Below are 26,862 nucleotides of genomic sequence, written 5' to 3' on the forward strand. Positions count from 1 at the left end.
TTGTACGTTGGTGTAATAAAAAGGGTCATCATTTATACCCAAAAACAAAGATAAAAGATGCATATGTCTGTTATCCATGAAATTAGAAGTTTAAACGAAGAAAAAACTTAACAACGCCATCTATCGTGTCTTAGGGGAACGCCGATTGGAATTTCCCTCATTCCTGACACAGGATCTAATTTTAAGTTATACCTGTCATTTTCTCATCCAACAAAAAGGAAAGGGACGGGTAATCTACAGGCATGTGTTACAACAAGTCAATTTTGGGCACAAATTTAGTTGATAACACACGTAAAACGGTTTGCATACCAGCCAGATACCTTTTTGATTCGCCCGGGTCACTCATTAATTCACTCATTCATTTTAAAATTAACAGCTGTCAATCATCCGTCCCTTTCCTTTTCGACGGATAGGAAAAGGACACGTATAACTTAAAATAAAATTAGATGGTGTGTACAGGAATTAGCACCATTATTCTAAACGGAAATAGTGATACCGATATTGTAATATGTATATTTTTATAAGATTTAAAATAACAATCTGCATTGCGTACAAGTTAAACGTATGTACTAAATCTTAACTTTGTTCATTTTAAAAAGAGGAGGTATTTTGGGTGACCGTATTCAAGTCGTTTATAAACTCAAACTGGATAATGGTGTCTATTCGGGCAGAGACAAACTTAACCTAATTTTAGTTTGACAGCTCCTAAACTAGTGCTGTCCTTCACTTACAATAGGTGCAAGAGAGAGATAGAGCTACTTTTTGTCTTGTCAAATTAAGTGAAAATTAAGTTGGTGGTTGCTCGAATTGGCACCATTGTCGGCTTATAGTGAAAACCAAGTAAGCGCCTTATTGAAAATTCACATTCTAATGTGGTTTTCTTCAGTAAAACCACGAATTATTTCGATTAATTTTAATCCAGGTAAAAATTGAGACCTCAATTTGGTACCTCGGTTGAAAGTGTTGAAACTAGCTTCTATATTGCGAGGTTTTATTAACCAAAATCACATCCAAATGCGATTTTTCAAAATGCCTCTTACGTGGTACACTGTAAGACGACGATATGAACCCAGGACACTTTAAATGGCAGTAATTAGCTGACTAGAATAGTCTAAAGGATATTTTATTAGCAACAGACACAAATAGAAGTTCGCACGTGAATTTATAATCTGAAAAATCTATTTTGTAATGTGGAATCTATGAGAAAACAATATTTATATGTAACTGCAATGCAGTGGTAATCAATGCATTATATTTATAGGTTGGCAAGGTGGCTGAGACTTCCCTTACTTGTAGGGAAACGGGGCGGCGTATGTACTTACAGCACGACTTAAAACTATATTATTTTTAGAAAATAAAACTGTAAAATCGCGCGAAAGATGTGCACGCCTTACTTGCATAAAGTACCTACGTTTATGTTTACTTACCACTCTGTTTATACAAGAACGATGCTCACTTTTCTAAAACAGAGATTTGAACTACATAAGTATTGGAAAACTTTAACGAAAAAAATCGCATTGTTTAAAAGTTTATTTTTCATAATACTAATACAGTCAGCGCACTGACATAAGTATACAGGCATATTACGGCACTGTTAGAACAAGTGGTTACTTAATTAAAACACATAATAACGGGTTCTTACCGCGTTTAAATGGGGATATGAGACTCCCGATATTTCGACACTGTTGCAAGTGCCATGATCACGGGATGACGCGGTAAGAACCCGTTATTATGTGTTTTAATTATGATAATAACCGCGTAAACTTAAAACAATGTATAAGTGGTTACTTATGTGAGGGTACTCTCCCGCTATAGAATGAAAAATACTATGAATATAATTGTAACTCCGCCCCCGCACCAATTTGCATCGGGCGCCGACCTCACCCCTCTTGAGTTTTACTTTAGTCTTAAATGGTTGTAAGCCGCGAAGAAGTAAGGGAGAGCGCGCGGACTGCTGTCTTGCTCCCACTCGGTGTAAATGATTTTTTTATGGAGTCTCCGTTGTGTGCTCCCGCTGCCACAGTTATCGCACCCTCCCTGCGTTAAGGCGAGGTTTCACCCAACTGGCCGACACATATTAACATGAGTTTTATTTTTCTAATCACCTGTGATGGCTAGTGGCCGTATCGACGCACTGCTTCGCGCCACACAGAGCCTTAAAAGTAATTTATTGGTAGAGAGTTAATATTTATGACTTACTGTAAATAAGAAATAATTGTACTTAATAGGAGGGCCGGTGGCTGTCCCCGATAAGTGCAGTGGAATCTGGTTAATCGAGCACTGTTAAGAATCCCGAAGAGAGGATAATTTTTTCACTTAACAGAAAAAGTTTCATTCCGACTCTTACAAAATTCGACAAATTCTCGACTCTATTGGATTATCTTTCTGGTGTAAAATGTAGTTTGTATTTGCATGTTCTTACTGCCAAATCGATTAAACCCCAGGTTTTATTGTTAGACAAATACCCGAAAAGTTGAGCCGAACATATCAAGAGCAAAAAAGACTGCAATTGTGATTTCAGCCCCCTCCCCACCGGCCCATAGCTTGTCGTAGCAAGCTAGTTGAAGCATTTGTAGACTTAAATTGTCAGTAGATGAATAGAAATAAGCAATTTATTGTAACACATGTTAAGTTGATTGTAAAATCACACTCGTCAATGGTATTCCCGCAAAGACTTTCGTTTTCGTTAAGTTTTTATGTCTGACGCGAAATTCTTCAACCGCCATTTTGAAGAAACTAGAAAAACAAAATGGCGAATCTCTTTTGAATGGATTTTGCGTCTCACATAGCTTGTACTGAATCAGAATGTGTAAATAGTGAAAAAAATATTTTTTGTTATAAAATTTTACTTCTTGTTTATTTTGTGTTGAGACAAATAATTTCCGTTACTATAATTATAAACGATTTAATAAAGATTTTTTCTGATAAATCTCAAGAAGCTATTTTATTTTAATATTCTTTATAATTTATCCTGCAAATCTCTACAGAAATTAAAGAACTTTCTAGAAGTTCATCACATATAGGTACACACTACAGTGTAAGGTTTATTCTAACATAAAAATAGTTTAAAAAGAAAAACATTTTATTTTCTAATATCTAAAATATTTCATTACATTACATTAATGTAATTCAATTACATTTATTATTTACATGATGACCGTTATTCTTGCACTCCACTCAGTCCTTTGGAAAACAATTTTAAATCCACAACAAATATATCTAGAATGGGTATGAGTGTATGATCAAAAAAATCCTTTCAGTCAAACATTTTTGTGAAAAAATATTACTACATTTTCACAAGTTTCTGAATCAGAAACTTGTCACTTACTTGTGAAAATGTAGTAATATTTTTTCAAATTTCTGAAAACCTGTTGCTGACTCCTTAGTTTAGGTGGTTTTTAAATGCTCGTGTTGAGGCAATGAGCTACATATGAAGGACATGAAATTATTTATAAACTAACTACCATTTTCTAGCCAAACCTGCTGTTGAATCAAACAGCAACGGATTCTTGAACTCTCCTCTCATATCCAACATGTAATGCATCCAAGTGTTTTTGACTTTCAACGGCAACTGCACTCTAGCGTTTGTTCTATTTTCCTTACAGCAGATATTTTCTAAGGGCACAGTCATCATTCTGTTCTTGCCAAACGGAGCGTAAGTGACAAATGTCACGTGTCTCCCTCCTTTGTTGAGAATCAGGTACCGAACTGATTTCAGTGTATACATCCATATCATTCCTAGAGAACCAGTACCTGAAAATGAAAAAAAAGAATTTATAAGAGGTTATTACATACATTCATAAACACCTGCCTATAATTCCTATCACATGTTCTCGAGAAATACATTATGCTGAATGCATAGGTACCTTTTGAGGTTCAGTATTCTAAAAATAAGTATAATTCAAAAATATCTTTATTCAGTACATAACGAACGTCTCATCCGCCTAAAACTACTGCAGCTTCGCACTACCTGCATAGCTGGGGAAAAGAAGCTGCAAGAAAAACCTCGGCACAGGGCCCTAGACGTTTTTTAAAAAAATATACATACCAACAAGAATAGCGACGGCTCCTAATGTATTTCTATACTTGTTTTCTCCAAGGTTTATCCTCCTGTACCACGGCGTGTCTTCGTTTATTTTGGATTGGTCGACCGGCGCGTCCCTCAACGTCGTGAATGCAAACACACCCAGGTAACTCCAAAACATATACTGAATCACGGCGAATAGATTCATGTATTGGTAAAACTTCGGATTCTCGTATTTAAACAGAATAACGTCTTTAGCAACATTTGTGTTTACATCATGAATCGTTTTAGTAGTGACCGATTTTGAAGTCAGATTTCTCACGTTATTTGTACAGTTATTACACGATAAAGGGTATCGCAAGGAAACGCCTTGCCTCAATATTCTTGAAGCATATGATAAAAACGTCATCGTGCGAATATTCTTGTCTTAATTTGTGTAAAATATAGAAAGTTTCCCATAACCTCAAAACAAGAACAGCTGATAGATGTCATGCATGTGACGTTTTGGTTTTCGTTTTGTAACGAGATTGCAATGTTATTACGTCAACACTATACCATATTCCAAGTAATTTTTTTTGATGTGCGTTGGTTGTGGTGTAAGATAATCAAATAATTTAATCATGTCATAGACAAATTTGTATTTGTAAACGAAATAATAAATTCGTTTCATCGTTTAATCTAATGATATCTTGGACATTCATGAAATAAAAAAGCTCATTAACACTTCGGTGATATTTGATATACAAAACAGATGCCAAAGGCGATAATAGGTTAGGCAAAGAACCTTTAGATTTGGCTCTCACTGGTGTTTTGTTATTATTTTACACAGACGTGTATTTTAATACTCAAGTAGCAGCAGCAGTATATGTGTATTTTTGTATTATTCTTACCCTTACTCGTCGTTCCCTATAAAAACTAACTGAAGTCTCTTAACAATTTAAAAAGTTACGACGAAACGAACTTCCATAAACGAAATTGATGAAAAAATAAACGTACCAGTCTATGGTTAAACTTGGCGTCTTCGCAATTTCGTAGCGGTCGTGTTTATTGAGATTTTCCTGTTAAAATGTCGGTTTGTAAAAGCAAGTGACTTTGGCTTGCGTATTGCGTTTGGTTTGAGAAGCGCAGCTGGGCTGCGCGTCGATCGCAGGCGATTTATAAGCACCACGGTCAAGATGGCTGATATAAAGGTAGGTCTGCTTTGGCGGCATTTTGATTGCTAACGGTCAAAAATGTATTTGTTATTACCAGGTGCGATCCCCGTCCCCGTGCTTGATAATCGTTATTTATATAGAATTATTAGATCGATGCGTATTCTGAAGTCTCGGTAGAATGTGCAGGGTTAATTAGCCAACATATTTTCTGTAGGTCGATTCCAGATGTAATGAACTTCATTATTTATGATCCTTGGGAGATTTTGTTTTGTATTGTTTCCGTGTGTCTGCCGCGAAGCTGCATTTATTGACTCCACTGTTTAGTTTCAAATAACGGTTGTGTTTTTCATGACTACCTCCTACATACCTACCTACTTTATAACTAGTGAATAGATGTTAGGTACTTAATTGGCTAAGTACTGGTTTCTTGAATTGTAATTTATGTAGTAACTAAATGGCACCAAGGAAATCTTGCGGTATTTTATGGGCATTTAGTTATTCAATTGCTGTTTGAAGAATAATTTTAATTATTATTCTGATGACCATCATGAAGACCATCACGAAGCGTTTTCTCGCTACAGAGACTAGCATCCGTATTCTAAGACGTTAACTTGAAACTTCCTCCACTTGACTCTGCCTCAGCTAAGGATTTTGGTATTTTAAGTTGACTTTACATCCTTGAATTGAGGACTTTACTCACTAGAGCCAAGCATATCATACTGCCTACTCGAGATAAGGTTGATGTTGTCTAAGAATATCGAATTTGAGCTGAATTTGAGGATTTCCAGGTTGCTTCAACTGAGGATAAATTCGAGGAAGTTTCCGGTTAATGTATCTTAGAATATGGGTCTTTGTATCACCACTTTCAGCCTACACAACATAAAACTAACACTGTTTCTAGCACTATAAGATTATAAACTATTACTTTTAAAAAACAAATGCTCATAATCCAGACTGGAGTAGGTACAGCTACAATATTTTTTATCACTATTATCATGTGTTAAAATACAGAGGAGCCATTAAAAGCCTGGCGCTCCTTTAGTGGCCAGATGGGGTGATGTTTGTGCACAATACAAAATGATGCAGGGCGGAGAGTTACCATTCAACTTAGAATTATTCCTTATTGTTGCATGGCCTGAATATGTAGAATAGGTTTTGAGACATTTTACTTTAGCACTATATAATGTACATATAAAAAATAATGGTGTAGTGAATACATTGGGTATGGTTTTAATGTTGTGTAATAAATGTGTGATACAAAAAAGATACTTATAATGAATCATGTGTTTTATTTCATCACTTTACATTATGTAATGGTCTATGTCGATCTGCCTTGCATATTCATTTTGTTCCATCAGCCAGTAACACCCTTTTTTAAATTTTATTAAAAATAATGTTGTCATAAATAGAAATAAGTGAACATATTTATCCCCCCAGCCCCACCCTTTCCCGCGCAACTTCCGTACCGCTCCTCTCGCGACAGCTTTTTACAAGCAATAAATAACACAAGCCATCTCCATTTCTTCTGCATAATATCTCAGGAAATAGCTGAAAACCAGCACTGGTACTATGGCATGGGTCCATCACAGCAGAAGCTGAGCCATTTCCTTATTCCCATATTCCTATTGTACTTAATTAGTTCTAAGAGCATAATGTCAACTGTTATTGGTTATTTTATTTAATTCTTATTGTTATTTCCAGTCAATGTTCAACAAGATGAGCAGTGCCACTCAGAATGGCACAGCGGAGCCCGCGGCACCTAAGGGCCAGAAAGCCACTATTGAGAAAATATACCAGAAGAAATCACAATTAGAGCATATCTTGCTTCGTCCTGATACCTACATTGGGTCTGTGGAACGATCCACGGAGACTATGTGGGTGTTTGACAAGGCGAAAGAATGCATGACGCAGAGGGAATTGACATATGTTCCAGGTAAGTTTTGGTTCATTGAAATGGAATATAATGGGGACTAGGACTAGGGCCCTGTGCTGGGAGGTTTTCTGGCCACGTCTTTCCCTCAGCGTTACAGATTCCAATTTGGTAGCAGTTTTATAGCTAGTTACATAATATGCAATTTAATTTTTGACATTCAAAAAGCGCTAACTTTGTAAGCCAATTTTGAAAAATAAATATTTTTGATTTTTTTTTGATGTTCATTTTTTAAACAGAAGTAAATATACAAACTGTACCCACTGTGGCAGTAGTTTCTGTTCGACAACATTAGTCAGGTATTTATTTATATCTTAAGATGTTTTGGAATAAATTAGGATATGGAGTCTCAACTAGTTGACCACCTAGTTCCGTCCATGTATCATTCAATGCAGTTGGCCTGAAACGAGCTCACGAAGTTTGCACACCGCGACGCATTATACAACTCCCAACATGACACCGTTGGATCGTCGATCCCTAGTCACATTACCAACTTGCATATAGCCGGGTGCTGGTACTTTGCCCTGATCGGTTTCACATCCTTTGGTGGCAGCACACCCTCGCCGCCAAAAGGACAATAATTAAAAATAGCCTTTATTCACTGACTTTTCCATTACTCTATTATTTTCACTTAAATCTAAAGGTTAGCCAACGTCAGCGACGTCGACAGGCTGTCCTAGGATATAGGCCTCCTCTAGGCATTTCCAAATGTGGCGATCTTTGGCCGCTCATCTCCAGCTTTTTGGAATGGAGCTTTTTGGAATGGAATCCCACCTTTATTTTGTCTTCCTCTACCACGTTTCCCATCCCGGCGGTACCAGTCAATTAATTGGTTTGTCCATTTTCCTTTGGAACTAAAGATTTTTCTTACTATTTTTACAGGTCTATACAAAATATACGACGAAATCTTGGTGAACGCGGCGGACAATAAACAGAGGGACCCCAAAATGGACGTCATTAGGATCGATATTAACCAAGAGCAGAACACTATCTCAGTATACAACAACGGCTGTGGCATCCCGGTCGTGATGCACAAGGAGGAGAAGATGTACGTGCCAACCATGATCTTCGGACATCTCCTCACATCCTCAAACTACAATGATGAAGAAGAAAAAGTCACCGGAGGCAGAAACGGTTATGGTGCCAAACTATGTAACATATTCTCAACAAAATTCACAGTCGAAACTGCTTCGAAACAGTACAAGAAACACTTCAAACAAACTTGGGGTTCAAACATGACGAAGGCTTCCGAGCCGAAAGTGAAGGAATCTGGAAAAGATGACGATTTTACTAAGGTGACATTTAGCCCTGATTTGGCTAAGTTTAAGATGGAGAAGTTGGAAGACGATATCGTAGCGTTGATGTCGCGCCGTGCCTACGACGTGGCTGCCTCATCGCAAGGCGTTAAAGTATATCTCAACGGTGAAAGACTAAAGATAAACAAGTTCAAAGATTATGTAGATTTATACATAAAAGGTAAAGAAGACGAAAATGGACAACCATTGAAGGTTGTTTATGAGAAGGTGAATGACAGGTGGGAGGTCGCACTCACGCTGTCAGACAGGGGCTTCCAGCAGGTTTCGTTCGTAAACTCCATCGCCACGACGAAGGGAGGAAAGCATGTCGATTCAGTAACCGACAGCATAGTAAAGAATGTTCTAGAAATTATCAAGAAGAAGAACAAAGGCGGCGTGAATATAAAGCCGTTCCAAGTAAAGAATCATATGTGGTTGTTTGTTAACTGTTTAATCGTAAACCCGACCTTTGACTCGCAAACTAAAGAGAACATGACTCTGCAAGCAAAGAGCTTTGGTTCAAAGTGTAATTATTCTGAGAAATTCATCACTGCAGTTAGTAAATGTGGCTTGGTTGAGTCAGTACTGACGTGGGCGAAGTTTAAGGCTCAGACGGAGCTGGTGAAGGCGTCGGGCAAGAAGCAGAGTAAGCTGAAAGGTATACCTAAGTTGGAAGATGCTAATGAAGCTGGTACGAAGAACGCTCATCTCTGTACTTTGATCCTCACTGAGGGAGACTCAGCCAAGACGTTGGCTGTGTCAGGACTTAGTGTGGTCGGTAGGGACCACTTCGGTGTCTTCCCGCTGAAGGGTAAGCCGCTTAACGTGCGCGACGCATCACACAAACAAGTCCTCGAGAACGTTGAGATCAACAACTTGATCAAAATCGTCGGCTTACAGTACAAGAAGAAATATAATTCTGTAGATGACTTGAAATCGTTACGTTACGGCAAAGTAATGATAATGGCCGATCAAGATCAGGACGGATCACATATCAAGGGTCTGATCATCAACTTTATACATCACAATTGGCCCGAGCTGCTAAAGCTTCCGTTCTTGGAAGAATTCATTACTCCCATTGTGAAAGCCACAAAAAAAGATAAAGAGTTATCTTTCTACTCGTTGCCAGAGTTTGAGGAATGGAGAAAAGAGACAGACAACCATCACACATACAATATAAAGTACTACAAAGGTTTGGGTACCTCCACATCGAAGGAGGCTAAAGAATATTTCCAGAATATGGATCGTCATAGGATCCGGTTCAAGTATTCTGGACCTACAGATGACCATCATATTGAACTGGCGTTCTCCAAGAAAGGCGCGGATCAGCGGAAGGAGTGGCTGACGAGTCACATGGACGAAGTGAAGAGGCGGAAGGAGATAGGTCTTCCGGAGAGATATTTGTACACGAAGGAGACTAAAGCAGTTACATATTCAGATTTCGTCAATTTGGAGTTGGTTCTCTTCTCAAACGGCGATAATGTGCGGTAAGTTATTTGAGTACTTAACAAAGTATACTGTGTAAGTAATTGTTATTATAACTTCTGAAGTTTGATAAAGATACATTTTATAGAAAAGAAAACTGGCGAATGATAATTCTTCTTCCATTATCGACATAGCTCTAATTTGACGTCTAAAGTAATAAAAATTAAAGTTGTATTTAGTACATAAATAATCTTGCGCCATATTTACATTTTGACTGATGAAATGAAGGAACAGACTTGCTTATGGTCCTCGGACCGATTGCAAGTGGTGACAAAATAAAAAAAAAAACAAAAAAAAAATTCATTTAACGGTTCATGTTTCCTACAGGTCGATCCCATCAATGATAGACGGATTGAAACCAGGCCAACGTAAGGTGATCTTCACGTGCATCAAACGTAACGACAAACGAGAGGTCAAGGTGGCCCAGTTGGCTGGTTCTGTCGCCGAGCACTCTGCTTACCATCACGGTAAGTGATCAAAGTGGGAAAGACGCAAAACATAATGTACAGGGGGGTTAAAATGGCCACATCGAAGCGATTCATCTAAGAAAGCAATATTGCAATTTGACATTTGCGCATATGAAAGTAAGTGCGCAATGCAAACAAATGTCGAATAGCAATATTGCCTTCTTAGATGAATTGCTTTGATGTGGCCATTTTAACCCCCCAGTTGTACACTTCAGCATGCTATCGGTATTGGTATTCGGGGGCCGTTTTCCTCAACACGATGTTTGAGCGCCTATTTTGCGTGATACCTGAAACGCCAGCCTGAAAGATCACTCCAGCCAGCCTTATTCCCCAAGGAAATCTAACAGTCCTTTGACATTCCTGACCACCTGTACCCTGTCAGGCCGAGGCACCTGGCCCGGTAGTTAGCGACACCTCCACACTCCAGTAGAACATAAGCCGGTGTCTCCTCTACTTCCATGAAGGCTCACAGGGGGCTGTCTGTGACACCTAGTATAAACAGATGTTTGTTGAAGGCACCGTGACCAGTAATAACACTTCAGCATGCTAGTTATTTCCGAAAACAGCCTTTAGCCGGATCCTTAAAAAAATGCCGGATCCGCCGGGTACCCGTCCCATCTCTAGTTATAACCAATTTCCCATCCTCCACAGGTGAGCAGTCCCTAGCGATGACGATAGTGAACCTGGCCCAGAACTACGTAGGATCCAACAACATCAACCTGCTGGAACCGCGAGGCCAGTTCGGTACGAGGCTGTGCGGCGGCAAGGACTCAGCCAGCCCTCGTTACATCTTCACTCTCATGTCGCCACTTACCAGGCTCATCTTCCACCCGCATGACGACCCGCTGCTCGTGGTAAGTAATACAATACGTATAGAAGTAGGTGCCAAAGTCATCGGCTTAGTAAGCTGGAGTGCCAATGGTGGAAGAACCGACCTCTCACACATTTGATCTTATATCTAAACATTGTTATAATTGTTGTTGTTTTTGTTATGCCGCGCTGCTATAGGGCTCTGCCATCGGCGGCGCTCACAGGAACCCGTAGACTCACAAGTGCTGCAATCATCATCTACGATAGTTGCTGTGGCCAATGATGATGTTATAATTTGTTTGTGAAGTGTTGTTAATAAAACTGAATATTCCTGCTGAATTTAATACGTTATTTTGTCGTCGTTATCACCAATCATCCCACTACTCTGCCGGCACGTCCGCGTCGGGACTCCATCACCACCCATCGTGCCGCAGTGGCCCCACGTTGGGCGCCACTACAACGCGTTGTTGGGTTGGGTTTGCGTTGGGTGTAATTAAACAAATTCTTAACATTTTCTTCCAGCACGAGTTCGAGGATAACCAGAAGATCGAGCCGGTGTACTACCTGCCCATCATCCCCATGGTGCTGGTCAACGGCGCTGAGGGCATCGGCACCGGGTGGTCCACCAAGATCCCCAATTACAACCCCAGAGATATCGTCAATAACATACGGTAAGCAGCATAAATAAGTTTGGATAAGAGTACTTTCGGCAGTATATCGAGTAGCCAATTGTACGGGGCGTAGAGTTGCCGTTCTATTTGTGGTATTATTTTTTATGCATACATAAACAGCCTATACACGTCCCACCGCTGGGCACAGGCCTCCCCTCAATCAGCCGGAGGGGGTATGGAGCATACTCCACCACGCTGCTCCAATGCAGACCAACGGCTTAACGTGCCCTCCGAAGCACGGAATCATTTTACTTTTTCGGACAATCAGGTGATTCAAGCCTGAAAAGTCGTTACCAAACAAAGGATAGTCTCACAGAGTGATTTCGACAATGTCCCCATTGGGAATCGAACCCGGACCTCCAGATCTATGCTTACACTATTATTTTTCCTAGACGCATGTTAGACGGCGAGGATCCGGTCCCAATGCATCCCTGGTACAAGAACTTCCGCGGCACTGTGGAGGGATTCGGCGACAAGTACGTCATTTCCGGCGAGGCGGCCATCTTGCCCGGCGAGAAGATCGAGATCACCGAGCTTCCGGTCGGCACGTGGACGCAGAATTATAAAGAGAACGTTCTAGAACCTATGCTTGGTACTGATAAAGTAAAGCCGCTGATAAGTGAATATAGGGTAAGTACATTTTTGTTCACTATTATGTTGTTAGGTTACGTCATTTCGCAAGGTGTTATGGCTGAGGAGAAGAAATGACAAGAAACTGCAAGAAATATAAACACTACTGAACTAATTGTTCAGTTTAATAGTTATGTATGTTATCTCCTCTGCTGGACAGGGAGTAAAGAAAAAACATATAATGCCTATCTGCCTATCTTCCCATGCATGTCGTAAAAGGCGACAAAGGGACAGCGTACTGTCGAACATGATGGATCATCTGTAAGAGCGATAGGCTGATCCTCTATCATCATAAGGTTCATCATTATCCACCTTAGCAGTATAAAAAGTGGCTGCAAATAGTTTCTTGATTATTTGTAGTTCTGCTCACCCCTTCGGGGATACGGGAATATTTATGTATGTGTATGTTATCTAGAATATTCTAAACTTGTAACAATCATTTCCCAGGAATACAACACAGACACGACGGTTCGATTCGTGGTGTCCCTGCTGCCGGGCAAGCTGGCCGAGGTGGAAGCCGAGGGGATACACAAGGTGTTCAAACTGCAGACTACCATATCTATGACCTGCATGAACGCCTTCGACCATAACAACTGCTTGAACAAGTAAGTTTTTAAATCTCTATATGACCAAATACAGGGTGTTGCACTGTAACGAAAATTTGTTGATAGCAACTCTGAATCAAGGTCCGAATCAACCCACCCCCTCAGTATTCGTACCGAATGTGTCACTAACACCCTGTATACAGGCTTTCCCTATAAATAGTGTTAAGTCGTTGTTCAGAGGTTCTGGGGGTACTCACATCATCCAAATGTTGTATGTTCATTTAAATAAGTTAAAATATATGTATATATCATATGTCGCATGGGTTTATGTATCCCCTGTTGTCAGGGTTGCTATTGAGTCACCAAAGGCCCCTGACATGGCTTACGTAACAACTGCATACTTACTAAATAAAAAGTAGTCGGGACCGACTGCTTAACGTGCCCACCAAAGCATGGATCATCCTACTTTCGGACAATCGGATTATCAGCTTGCAGTGTCCTAATCAAATTATGTCCCCATCGGGATAAGGATCCAGGACTTCCGGATTGTGAGCCCAATGCTCAACCACTGGAGTACGAATTTACAAGTAAATATAGTTACACCTTATATGTAAAAAAGGAAATCAGCTTAGCGAAATTGTTTTGTTATTCATACAATTCTGATTTCCAGCTGTGCCCCGAAACACGATATTGCAATTAACCTTTTTTTTTCTCCCAAGATACGACAAAGTAGAGGAAATCCTGCGCACATTCTACGAGCTGCGCGTGAAGTACTACGCGCGGCGCAAGGAGTACCTCGAGGGCCAGCTGCAGGCCGAGGCCGACAAGCTGTCCAACCAGGCGCGGTTCATACTGGAGAAGTGTGACAAGGGGCTCGTCGTCGAGAACAAGAAGCGCAAAGCCATGGTCGAGGAACTCATCAAGAGAGGTACATAGCCCAACCACCAACCAAAGTTTTCTGCATTTTTTTTTGATGTGTCGGACTCTACAAATGTTCCTGTCTAGAAGACCTCAGCCAGCAATATCATGTGTCTCACAAAAGAGGTTAACCTTGCTTACCCTCAGTGACAGAATGTTTCTTTTCACTTTTTCTTCTTCTCTTATTTTGTTGTTATGTAGTAATTAACCACTTTTTAGCATTTAACTGCAACTAAGCTCACGTTACGAAATTTCCTATCCATGCCGTGTATACACGTTTTGGGTTTCAATCTAGTTATTACCCACATCTGTAACCTTTTATTTTCGCATGCCATGCCTGTAGACACTGTATGTCGGTTTTGCTAGCGATAGCCCATAATTGTATGCCATACAACCATAACATACATAACATAAACTGCCTATATACGTCCCACTGCTGGGCACAGGCCTCCCCTCAATCAACCGGAGGGGGTATGGAGCATACTCCACCACGCTGCTCCACTGCGGGTTGGTGGAGGTGTTTTTACGGTTAATAGCCGGGACCAACGGCTTAACGTGCCCTCCGAAGCACGGAATCATCTTACTTTTTCGGACAATCATGTGATTCACGCCTGAAAAGTCCTTACCAAACAAAGGACAGTCTCACAAAGTGATTTCGACAATTTCCCCATCGGGAATCGAACCCGGACCTCCAGATCGCCACAACCAAATTGGTTTTAAGATGGAGCAGTAGATCATAAGCTTGTTGTTGACAGATAATTTGTCCCGAAAGACGTAATATACGATCTTGTCCTCGCTGCATGTCAACCGCGTCGCGCGCTATTAGAATTATATTGAGGGCTTTGACCAATAGCCGTACATTCGATGCGTCTATTGGTCGAAGCCCTCGATAAAATTATACAACGATTGAGTATATTTTTTTCAAAGATAATTAAATCGAATAAATTTGACTAGGACGGGACTTGACCAGGTCGTAGCCACAGCTTTTTTCGAGTTAATTTTCTCTTTGTGAGTTTCCCTACGCACGGATGAATTCTATAAAAACAACAAAAAATGCTTTTTTCTCACAAAAACAATCTCACTTTCCCAGGTTACGCGCCGGACCCTATCGCGGAGTGGAAGAAACGCGCGTCCAAGATGCAGGGGCTCACGGCCCTAGAAGATGAACCTGAAGAGTCCGAGGAAGAACCAGAGCCTGAAGAGAAGGGCAAACCCGTTGACCCAGGTAAACACTTTTCATCATCACTAATTTAAGAGCCACGCTCTTGTCGGTGTAGCATCCTCCATGGTACTTTTTAGGAAAAATATGAACATACATACATAAATTCACGTATATTTCCCACCGGGTAAGCAGAGATTATGGAATTCCATTTGCTTCAATCCTGACATGGACGGAAGAAGAAACAAGAGAAATCAAGAGAAGTGTCGGCCAAGAGAAGGTCGTATCGGCTAAGGACATTTCCAATTTGGTCCATATACTTACCTACCTATGAACATATTATATACTTAATATAGGTAATACATAGGGGTAATCGGACATGGAAATCCATTTGGTTCGATCCTGACACTCCTCTTGCCTCCTCCACATTCATCAATCGTTTCATACACGCACGCCGGTTCAAAGTACATCGTACTAAATCTTTTCTAAGGACATCTCCACTTTGGTCAATATCCTACCTACCTATGAACATACATACATAATCTACGTAATACATACGGGTAAGCGGATATTATGAGACTCCACTTGCTACGACTTTGACACACTTCTCTTGCTTCCTCCATATTTCGTTTCATACACGCACGCCAGTTCATAGATCCTATGTCATTGCAGAGAAAGCGTTCCAGCAGCTGAAGGAAGTGAAGAAGTTCAACTACCTGCTGGGCATGTCCATGTGGATGCTGACCAAAGAGAAGAAGGACGAGCTGCTCAAGCAGAGAGACGCCAAGCTGACTGAACTCACCGCATTAAAGTAAGTAGTACATAAATCACTTCCCTAGTTGAATTAGGAAATTACAGGTTGATTACCTAATCGTTCAAAAGTAAGATTGTCCTTGTTACTACTTACTGATGTAAGTGAGTAGTTGTTACTTGAGCCATGTCAGGGGCCTTTAGCCGCTCAATAGTAATCCTGACACCAGGGTTGATGAGGTTGGTATTCCACCTCACAACCCACACGATAACAAGACTGTCTTACATGCATCACAAATCAAACCACCTCATTTATCACAAGCACCTATTATTCTATATTCTATGAATTGATGCTTACCACACAAAGAGCGGCTCGAAGAACTGGTTGTTCACCTCACAACCCACACGATAGAAGAAGTATTGGTGTCGATTGGGGCAGCCACCAATTTAATTTTAACCTAATTTGACACGACTAAAACTATCTCCTTCTCTTTCTTGCACGTATTGTTAGTGAAGGACGGCTTTAATTGAGCTGACAAACAAAATACTTAAATTGGGTTAAGTTTGTGTTCGCCCGAATAGGCACCATTATATCTATAACATAACAAACAGCCTATACTTATACATCCCACTACTGGGTACAGGCCTCCCCTTAGTCATCCGGACGGGGTATGTAGCATACTCCATCACGCCACTCCATTCCAGTGCGGGTTGGTAGTAGCCCGTAACCGTGGTTGGTAATGGCTCGTGCTCCCAAAACACGAAATCATCTGCACTTACGGATTCAACCTGCAATGTTTTCAAAGTCATTGTACAAGTTATACGACGCAGATTATAAATTATTGGTGCAACAAATATAATTACCCTAGTGTCTCATATTTTATTGGGTCCGCGTATTTAACCCTGGGCGATCCTTTAGTAAGTCTCGTGTAAAAAAAAAATCAGGTTACCCAACCAGTAGGATTTGCTTTTGTCTCATTTTTCACAGAAGCGACCGCCATTAAATATTATTTCTTTTATAGGAAAAAGACCCCGTCGAACCTTTGGCGCGAGGATCTGGACGCTCTGCTGGTGAAGTTGGAAGAAGTCGAGGAGAAGGAGCGACAGGACGAGAACAGCACCAACAAGAAGACTAGCAAGGCTTTGGTGAGTGTCATAACCATCATTAACTTAAGGTTCACGCTCTAATCGGTGTAGCATGCTCTATTCTTGTCTGTGATTCTTGCCAGAACATTAGATAAACAGCCTAGCCTATATACGTCTCACAGCAAAGCGACGTATGGAGCAAACTCAACCACGCTGCACCACTGCGGATTGGTGGAGGTATTTTTTTGGGCTAGTAGCCCGCCACCAACGGCTTAACGTGTCTTCCGAAGCACGGAATCATCTTACTTTTTTGGACAATCAGGTGATACAGCCTGCAATGTTCTTGCCAAAGAAAGGACAGTCTCACAAAGTGATTTCGACAATGTCACTGACTGGAACTCTCTAGACCAAGGAGGCTTTGTGGCCATTCTTGTCTATCAAAGGCTAATTATTTGACTTCTTCGTAAGACGCGACGTTTGCCTTTTCTTTATTATGTTCCATGTACGCTTTTGGCCTTTCCCCTCCCTCTCTTTCCTTCTATCTTCCCTCCTTCCCTTTCTTACAATTTGTTCCGGCTCAAGCGCCTACGAGTATTTTAATAGCAAGCATTTTACATTGCCCATGCTATAATAGTTTTGTCAGGCGTTTCATTTTTATTATGTTTGTGCAACTACCTCAATAATCTCTCTCTTACTTCATCATTCGGCCAAGCAAGACGCGTCCAACGCAAGAAATTGTAAATAAAATCAAGATTAAAGAAGTATAACAAATAACTGGATTTAACTTAAGATCCCATTATGTCTCAAGACACAATTTAAGTGATCGTATTAACAGTTTATTGATTCTTTTTTACTTATATACTTTTGTGGTGATCTAATGATTTTGTTACTATGTCCCAATGCTCACATTCCAGATGGAAAGGTTAAAGGTAATTTATAAATACAAATAATTACGTACGGTCACGAGCATTAATATGTATACAGTTATACACCTTGGTACCATGTCACATTAACTTTTTTGACAAATTGAACTGTAAGTCTCGCTAAATGTCCTAAATTGGGTACATTATATTGCTCATGATTGTACCCCTATCGGACAGCCCGCAGTCACTTCAACCATAAACCATACCAAGGGATATGGTGACAAGTTTGACCTCGGAAACTACCCAATTGGGTCGTGTACTAGGTCAAAGATAAATTATGAAATTCTGATTACTAAATAAAGACATATTTAAAACAGACAAAAAACATTTTTTTTTTCTATTTTTATTATTTATGAATTTTAACAAATAAAAGCGTAATAATGACTTCGACATTTTATCACGTTTTTCTATAACGTCACAGTGTGCTTTTTCATACATATTCCATAGTAAAAAGTAACTGATTTGACAAGTTGGAAACTAGCCTATTACAATCGACAACCATAAAGCTAACAGCATGACAATACAGAAGTACCTTACATATCATCTCCGTTACAGATGGCGAATAAAAAGAGCCGCAAGTCGTTGTTCGAGATCGCGCCCGCGGACAACGGGCGGCGCGTCGAGCCCAAGATATCCGAGGACCTCATCAAGAGGATACAGGCCGCGGAGAAGGCCAAGATCAAGAAGGAGACCAAGAAGGAATATGATCCGGTGAGTTAACATAACATTATAATATAATATATAATATAATACAGGGTGTTAGTGACATCATAACGAAAACTTTGTGAGATGATTCAGACCATGATTCTGAGTTGATATCAAGTGGAATTTTCCGTCCCTCCGTTCGTCCGTGGTGTTTTCCTCTGAGTATTCGTTACGATGTCACTAACACCCTGTATATATGTATATATATACCATTTATTTAAAAAAAGGTAATAATATCTCAATCGGGGTAGTCAGAGATATATTCATCGCAAGATCAACTAAGTACCCACACCTCACCGAGCTTTCAGTTAGTGAGCCGCATCGCCGTCTATAATGGTCGAGCCAACTGTGTTGGTGAAAGCCAGTCAATTACTTTGATACTTTGTTGATTAGTAAAGCTATCTCTGAGCTCCCGGTACGAGTACCACGCGGCTCGACCAAAAAATCCGTCAGAAAATCTTACTCCTTAGCGGTTTACGGCCATTTAGACTAAACTAAGACTTAATATGGGGTGTGGGCGGATACGAATTGATACGGGACGGAGAGTTACCGTTCTATACGTAGTTACTTTCTTCTATGCTCACAGATTTAAAATTGTCTCTCTCCACAGGATGATCCGACAGGCATCAGTCCAAGCAGTCAGGAGAAGAAGCCCAAAGCCCGTGTCAAGAAGGAGAAACCTGAGAAGGCTGACAAGCCCGAGAAGGACAAGGATGGTATGAAGCAGACCAAACTCTCCTTCAAGAAGGAGCCTAAAAAGGTAATGTGTTTTGAAGTAAATAATTATCTAGTTCTATAAACTATAATATTTATAGTTTCTTCGTGTGTTCTCTGGGCGTTTTGTTTTTGATAAATGTGTTGAAATGAAATCAGATAAATTGCACAGTAACATAGCAACAGCCTGCATCCCCTAAGGGGTAGGCAGAGGTGTTTTTTGTAAAGTTAGTGATTATTTAGAAGATATGAATGCATGGGATTAACTGTCTGGGAACTGATATTAGGCAGCTAAATTACTCAATTGTATACCAATATTTTATGTTTATTTTTATTTTTTTAAAGAACGTCTAGGGCCCTGTGCCGAGGTTTTTCTTGCAGCTTCTTTTCCCCGGCTATACAGATTGTGAGAAGCTGCAGTAGTTTTAGGCGGATGAGACGTTCGTTATGTAAAAATTGACGATTCAAAGTGTAACTATGTTACCTACTGAATAAAGATATTTTTGAATTTGAATTTGAATGTATAGTATTATACAGAAGTCTTCGCCAACATTGAATTCTCATGTAAAAGGGGGCGAGCCTAGTGCCATTAACAGGGCACCAGTCCCGAAAACCATGTCCCAAGTTATATATGATCCAAACATGAATTCAAACGTATAACTCATAATAATCACTATGACTTTAAAGAGAGTTACTCTAAAGAGCCCTAGCCGGGATTCAAACCCGTGGTGACACTACAATGTAAGTCACGCGTTCTCCGAACAGGGCTATCGCGAATTTGTAATATGCATGGGATGCTTCTTTACTCAGTCATAGAATAAGGAACATGTAAACAAAATTGCGGGTAAATTGTCGAGCTTTACGTATGCCCTTTATGAACTCAAGCGGACCACTGACCTAAAAACCGCCTTGCAGGCCTATTATGCGTATGCACATTCCTGATTGCAGTATGCTATCATCCTTTGGGGAAATAGCACGGACACGGAAGATTTATTTATATTGCAAAAGAAATGCATTAGAATTTTAATAAGTATAAAACAGACTGATACGTGCAGTCCCTATTTTCAAAAACTAAAAATTCTTACACTAACAGGTATATACATTTTAGAAATTTCAAAATTTGTCCGGCAAAATGAACACTTATTCCATAAATCCAATAATGATCGCTTCATGCGCACGACTCGACGTACAGATAAACTGATACTTCCCAGAGTAAATATGAAGTTATACAGTAAGAATGCACATATTATGGCGATAAAAATATATAATAAGCTTCCAAAAGAAATATCGGATATTAGTAAATATAATGACTTCGTGCAAAAATTGAAAACTTACCTAATTAATAAAAAATATAATCTGCAGGAGTTTTTCGAATCGAAATAATTATTTTGATCCACAAATTCATTTTATTAAGTTAAAATGCTCTTTGTTATCATGTCTGATACTGTTGTTGTGTTTTATATTGTATGATTGAGTTACTTCTATTTTTTATTTCTATTTTTTTTTTTGATATATCAAATCGAATAAGAAATCGGACGACGCTCAGTGGGTAGGCCCGCTACAAGGTACCGACGATCTGGTGAAGATCGCGGGAAGCCGCTGGATGCGGGCAGCGCAGGACCGATCGTCGTGGAGATCCTTGGGGGAGGCCTATGCCTAGCAGTGGGCGTCGTACGGCTGATGATGATAGAATAAGAAATAATACGTATAAATAATAGAACGGCAACTCTTCGCTCCCCACCAGCGTCTGAGCTAGGTTTACCTTACCTCGGTCTTTAGTCTTCAATCGTATGGGCGTCAGAAGTCACACACACAGATGCGCGTGTACGATAACGCCAATGTGTAGTGTCTGTGGAAAATGAGGTTTTTGTATGAGGTGTCCGGGGTCTACTCCAGTACAGCGACTTGGACATTTAATGTAATGTATGTTGTGGCAATTCCAGAAGCGCATGACGTTCAGCGGCAGCAGCTCGGGCGAGATGTCGTGCTCGGACGGGGAGGTGGCCGCCGCGCCCGCGCCCAGGGAGCGGGCGCCTGCGCGCCGCGCCGCCGCCAAGGTGGGCGCTTGTGTAGTGTGGGTGGTGAGGTGGATTACCAACCTCATCAACCCTGGTGTCAGGGTTACTATTGAGCCGCCAAAGGCCCCTGACGTGACTCATGTAACGACTACGTACTTACATCAGTTAGTAGTAACCGGCAACAACGGCTTAACGTGCCTTCCGAAGCACGGATTGTCTTACTTTCGGACAATCAGGTGATCAGCCTGTAATGTCCTAACCAAATTAGGGATCACAAAGATTTACGTCCCCACCGGGATTCGAACCCAGGACGTCCGGATCGTGAGCCCAACGCTCAACCACTGGACCACGGAGGCCGTTACTGACGACGCACCCCGAGGCAGGTTGGTGGGGGTGTCAAGATCCTTTCTCAACGCGGACTCCCATAACGCCTTGTGAAATGACGTAGATTCAAAAACGATAAATTTACCTTCAAAAATGCATGATAATTACGTTAAATAGATGATTCTGATTTCAAACGAGGAACTGTGTATCACTACCAAGCATCCATATTGATACAGTCTTCAAAGCATACTAAACTTTACCTCAGGCCTGTTTGTACAGAATGGCATTATACGCAGCAGACGCTGTCATGGACAGCGCCACAACTCTGACTTACACTGACTCTTATGATACAGGTTCTTACCTAGTATAAGGCTGCGTTTCCATTGACGCGGAGCTGTGCGGAGATGTGTAGGAATCGACCAATCACCGTGAGGGAGAGAGTGTCAGAGCGTCTTCGTTTTTCGCTCTCTCGAACGCTGTGATTGGTCAAATCCGCACATCTCTGCTCTTCTCCTCCCATCACCGCGTCAGTGGAAACCCAGCCTAAGAGGCAGGGTATTTTATTGTTATACGTACCAACTACCAACATGTTTACTGTATTTTTTTGCTAAAAGTTCGAATGTATGTTTTGAGTAAAAACATTTTTTTTTAACCTTTACAACTTCTTTTCCAGGTGAAAAAGTACAAAGATGGCGAGGAATCCGACTCTGGTTCGGACGTGGAACTGCTGGACAATAAGCTGGAGTCTGACGTGGAACAACCGCGGGTGCTGTCCGACAGTGAAGATGATGACTTCAACGTGAAGAAAAACGCTGGGAAGAAACCTGCTGAGATGGACTCAGGTATATTGTTGTTCTTCGAGGAGTTATTTCACTTTAATTGAAATGATGAAAATGAAAATGAAAAAATTGAAGCCATACCCTGGGGGGCCACATAATGGATCCCCAGGAGGTCATGGAGCTTCCTCTCAAAAAGACGCTCGATCTAATCGAACGGATCGGTCTAGAGGAGGAGTTTTAAATATATAGCGACCTGGCCACAATAGATCTGACTAGGTCGCAGTGGCTTGGTCGCATGGCATCTGACTAGGTCGCATTCGGGCTGCATTAGTTCGAGCCTTCTTGATTTACAAATAATAATAATAACCTCACAGATTGCCTCTTCGACTCGCTAATAGAAGACACGAAGAGGGAAGAGTCCGCCAAGCCAACAAACAACCACAACTCTAACAACATATCTAGCGAGGAGGACACACCGCCGTCGCCTAAGAAAAAACCCGCGCCCAAGAAAAAACCGGCCGCCGATAAAGAGGAGAAGAAGGAGAAGCCTAAGAAACGACCAGCTAAAGCGATCAGCTTGGATAGTGACGAGGATGATAGCATATTTGATAGCAAAAAGGTAAGTTGGTTTTATTGATCGTGTAGTCATAAGCAATATAATGTACCCACCTTAGAACCCTGTCGCACTTGACATTTAATAAGACTTGCGGTTTAATTTCTCAAAGAAGTTAATGTGACATGGTTTCAAAGTGAATGCATATTAGTACTCGTGACCGTACAGGGTGTTGACACCGTAACAAATACTGAGGGGGATGATTCGGACCATGATTCTGAGTTGATATCAAGTGGAATTTTCTGTCAGAAAATTCATGAAAATGTTAGTTTTTCTTTTTTAATTATTTTCAGTTCAATACTTTTGTGACGGAAAGTTCCATTTGATAATAACTTATAATAATCAGCTGAATCACCCCCCTCAGTGTTTGTTACGGTTTCACTTACACACCATACAAGTATGTACAGGTAGCCATACAAGTGCGTATGGGTGTTAGTGATACCGTAACAAATACTGAGGGGGATGATTCGGCCATGATTCTGAGTTGATATCAAGTGGAGTTTTCTGTCAGAAAATTCATGAAAATGTTAGTGTTTTTCTAATTATTTTCAGTTCCATACTTTAGCGACGGAAAATTCATCTTGATATCAAATGACGACACTACTCGAGAGTCATGGTCTAAATCACCCTCAAAGTTTTCATTATGATGTCACTGACACTTTGTATAGTTACCGTAAAAAATTTAATATAAATCTTCGTAATCTACAGGACAAAAAGAAGGCAAACCCCAAGAAGAAAGCGAAGAAGAAGGGCTCGAGCGAGGACGAGTCGGACGCTTCGTTCCGTGCCTCCCCGCCGCCGCCGCGCGCGCCCGCCCGCGCCAAGAACGCCAAGAAGTACAACTTCAGCGACGACTCCGACAGCGACTAGTTCTACGGGCCACTGGAGTGAGTATTACAAGCAAAGAATAAACAAAAGTGTTTTTTTTTTATTTCCTGACACCACAGACAGTACTATACAAACATTACATAGACACACATAACATCAGCATATAACAAACTAAACATAAAAAAGAAAATAAAAATACTAGTTGATAAGTACTATGCAATGTGCTGGCCTGGTCACCCGTGGAGGCGTCCCCAAATAAACGGACCACACTCAGCCTAAGCCGCTATTTCCTTGTCTACCTTTTTAATTTTACTATGAGAGACACCGTTGTAGACGGCGATACGGCTCACTACATATCACGTTGATCTAATAGAAAGCTCGGTGAAGGTATAGTGTGACCTAAGATGTATTGTGCTGGTTTTGTCTTCGCGTGTTGGAAGGTCACACAGTCGTTTCTGTAAAAAAAAACCGGACCTAATTCAGCTTAGCTCTAACTTATCGTTTTCAATGTATTTGTTTTTCAGGTAAAGAATTGGGAGCCTATAACAGTAGCAAGGAAGCGTATAGAGGCGTAATACTGTCGCATGACGTACTAATTGCAGTCGGGAGTTATCTATATCATTTTATACGGACATTTCCCAAGACTTCTATTGAAATTTATTTTTATACGCTCTCGTTTTGACTGAAACCCCGACATAGTTCGAGCGATCAGCGAGTGAAATCTCTTAGTTTTAATTATGTAGGGTTCATAGCCAAGTTTCTTTTACGTGAAATTGACACTTCGATTAAAAATATGTACTAGAATTTAATGGAATTACTATTATTTAGACATAATAATGAGCAGGTTTCCAGTTAGTTCCATTATTGTACAGAGATGGCGTTCACATCACTTTAGGAAAAGAAAGAATGAAAGAAACGTGAAAGCTTAGTATGGCATGATAATTGACGTCCCCATGTGAACTTATGGGAAGTATTCTGATGTTAAACCAATTTTAAATTACTGTAGTATTTTTATCTTCTTATTAATAAATAGCTTAAATTATAGACAATGATGCAAATATTATGCTTTGTACTTCAATATCTGCATAGCATTCTTCGCGACTGTGTTTCTCATTGCCCAGTTGTAATTAATTTATATTTCTTCCACAAATACTGTATAAGTGGTGGCTCAGTACTGTTCTGTTCAGGTCTTACTAGAGAGCTCAGAAGACTGTCGCAAAATGAATATCTTCTTGGGAACTTCCAAAAGTGATTTGAGCGCCATCCCTTTCTTATTGAAAGAACTAAAATCACTACACCTACTGGAATAGTTCTCATTGTGTTTGAACAAACTTTGAAGTGGCTTTAGCGTTAAAAGAAACGGAACTAAACTCCTATATTTTTACATAGGCACAATTACTATTTAAGTAATATTTATATGTGACTTAGTACCTAATTGATTAGATTTAATTAATATTAGCGTCTGGTACGTCAGCTCAAATTCTACAAGTGAAATTGGACATTTTGAAATTATATTCAAGATTTTTTTTGAGACATTTCTTATGAGAATTTGTAAATATAAAATGATTGGTATTTTCTAAAACATTTTCCTTTCAACTATTGACATCTATTCTATCAACAATATTCAATACAGTATTTTAATTATTATTACATTTTTATGATTTTTCCATTTGTTTCAAATTAAGGTATTTTGCTACTTATTACAATTTAAGATATTTGTTAACGTATTATGTACTTTTAGTATAATCAGTGATTTGTTAATTCCTGTTTTCGTTTGCTCTCATTCCATTCAGTTTTATGTGTAATGAAATGATTTGTTCGTCAAGGGTTCTGCTGTATCCAGCCGCACCGCATCTCACTTTCTTATGCTTCTATCCTTTGCTGTCACTCAGAACCGTCATTTGCTAGAGGGAGATAAATAGTGAGAGGGAGTGCGACCGCATTCCGACTGCCTCGTCGATGCCGCTCGCCGCGTGTCGTGGCATCTTGCTCTAGCAAATGACGGTTCTGAGTGACAGAAAAGGATAGAAGCAGAAAAGTGCGTTCCAGTGTAGCCAGATGTTCAACCCTAAATGTGAAAATTCTATGAAATGCTCGCGCTGTGCGACTAAAGTCTCTTTATCTGTCTTTTATATTTCTACGTTTAATTTCTCGAGTATTTTGTTAATTACTTTACGATTTGTAAATAAAAGGATAGTTTTAAAAACACTTCTTTCATTTTCCTGTATTGGTAACATTCCATATACAAAAACTAAAAAACCCTATCATTTTTTTACGTTGGCCAATAACTCGACAGAATCAAGTTGACAGCACATGTCAAACGGTTTGCATATCAGCGAGATACCTGTTTGATTCGGACGCGTTATTTATTCATTCACTCATTCATTTTATAATTAACAGCTGTCAATTTTCCTACAATTATAATTATTACAAATAATGGAATCTCATACTATCAGAATAGGCGGTATATACCAACGGTGTCATTCTGATAACAACATACGTAATCATCTATGACGACAATGCTTTAATATTTTTTTTAACATAAATAGCCCGTTAAACAAGTGGTGCATAGTTTCAGTCGCTTGCGCAATAGTCAGGATGGCCGAGCGGTCTAAGGCGCCAGACTCAAGGCAACTTGCCCGTTCAAAGCGGGTTGGGCGTTCTGGTCCTCTCTGAGGGCGTGGGTTCGAATCCCACTTCTGACAAACTTTTTGTCGTTTTAGGTTTTTTTATGATACTAGATAGACTTCCCGAAAGCAATTTAACTGATCACATCCTATAAATATTCTGCATGAATCTATAATCTAATAAATAATTATATTTTTTTAAAGAATTTGAATGAAACAACAGCATAATGTGGTAATATTAATATTATTATTTAATAAAAATATATTCTTTAAATTTTTAATAGTCACATTAACTACATTCTGAGATTTTACAGGTTATTAAAAATAAAGTTCCAGAGGTTTCCAAAATTTGTCTAGTAAAATAAAATAATAATAACAACATAGGTTCTATTATAACACTCTTTTTT

The 26,862-nt window shown here is 40.0% G+C and overlaps 2 protein-coding genes and 1 non-coding gene across 3 annotated transcripts; 2 read left to right on the plus strand and 1 right to left on the minus strand.

The window, feature by feature from the left end:
- Window positions 1–3,108: 3,108 nt before the first annotated feature.
- LOC126372555 (transmembrane protein 223) lies at window positions 3,109–4,532 on the minus strand. The gene is made up of 2 exons (XM_050018375.1): window positions 4,049–4,532; window positions 3,109–3,753 (listed from the first exon to the last, which is right to left on the minus strand). Exons 1-2 carry the CDS (start codon window positions 4,431–4,433, stop codon window positions 3,461–3,463), a joined length of 678 nt encoding a protein of 225 aa, XP_049874332.1. The 5' UTR covers window positions 4,434–4,532; the 3' UTR covers window positions 3,109–3,460.
- A 503-nt stretch (window positions 4,533–5,035) lies between these two features.
- Window positions 5,036–26,034, plus strand: LOC126372432 (DNA topoisomerase 2). Its single transcript, XM_050018178.1, has 19 exons — window positions 5,036–5,214; window positions 6,880–7,111; window positions 7,991–9,890; window positions 10,216–10,355; window positions 11,007–11,209; window positions 11,688–11,836; window positions 12,229–12,466; window positions 12,914–13,071; window positions 13,731–13,939; window positions 15,020–15,154; window positions 15,761–15,899; window positions 16,861–16,984; window positions 18,403–18,558; window positions 19,163–19,312; window positions 21,210–21,323; window positions 22,282–22,450; window positions 22,762–23,006; window positions 23,709–23,887; window positions 24,353–26,034. Exons 1-18 carry the CDS (start codon window positions 5,200–5,202, stop codon window positions 23,868–23,870), a joined length of 4,638 nt encoding a protein of 1,545 aa, XP_049874135.1. The 5' UTR covers window positions 5,036–5,199; the 3' UTR covers window positions 23,871–23,887; window positions 24,353–26,034.
- Window positions 26,035–26,420: 386 nt separating this feature from the next.
- On the plus strand, window positions 26,421–26,533 carry Trnal-caa (transfer RNA leucine (anticodon CAA)). The gene is made up of 2 exons: window positions 26,421–26,458; window positions 26,489–26,533. It is a non-coding gene; the product is annotated as a tRNA-Leu (tRNA).
- The last annotated feature ends 329 nt before the right edge of the window (window positions 26,534–26,862 follow it).

The sequence above is a fragment of the Pectinophora gossypiella genome, chromosome 14, assembly GCF_024362695.1.
Source record: "Pectinophora gossypiella chromosome 14, ilPecGoss1.1, whole genome shotgun sequence".
In the NCBI taxonomy this organism is placed as follows: domain Eukaryota; kingdom Metazoa; phylum Arthropoda; class Insecta; order Lepidoptera; family Gelechiidae; genus Pectinophora; species Pectinophora gossypiella.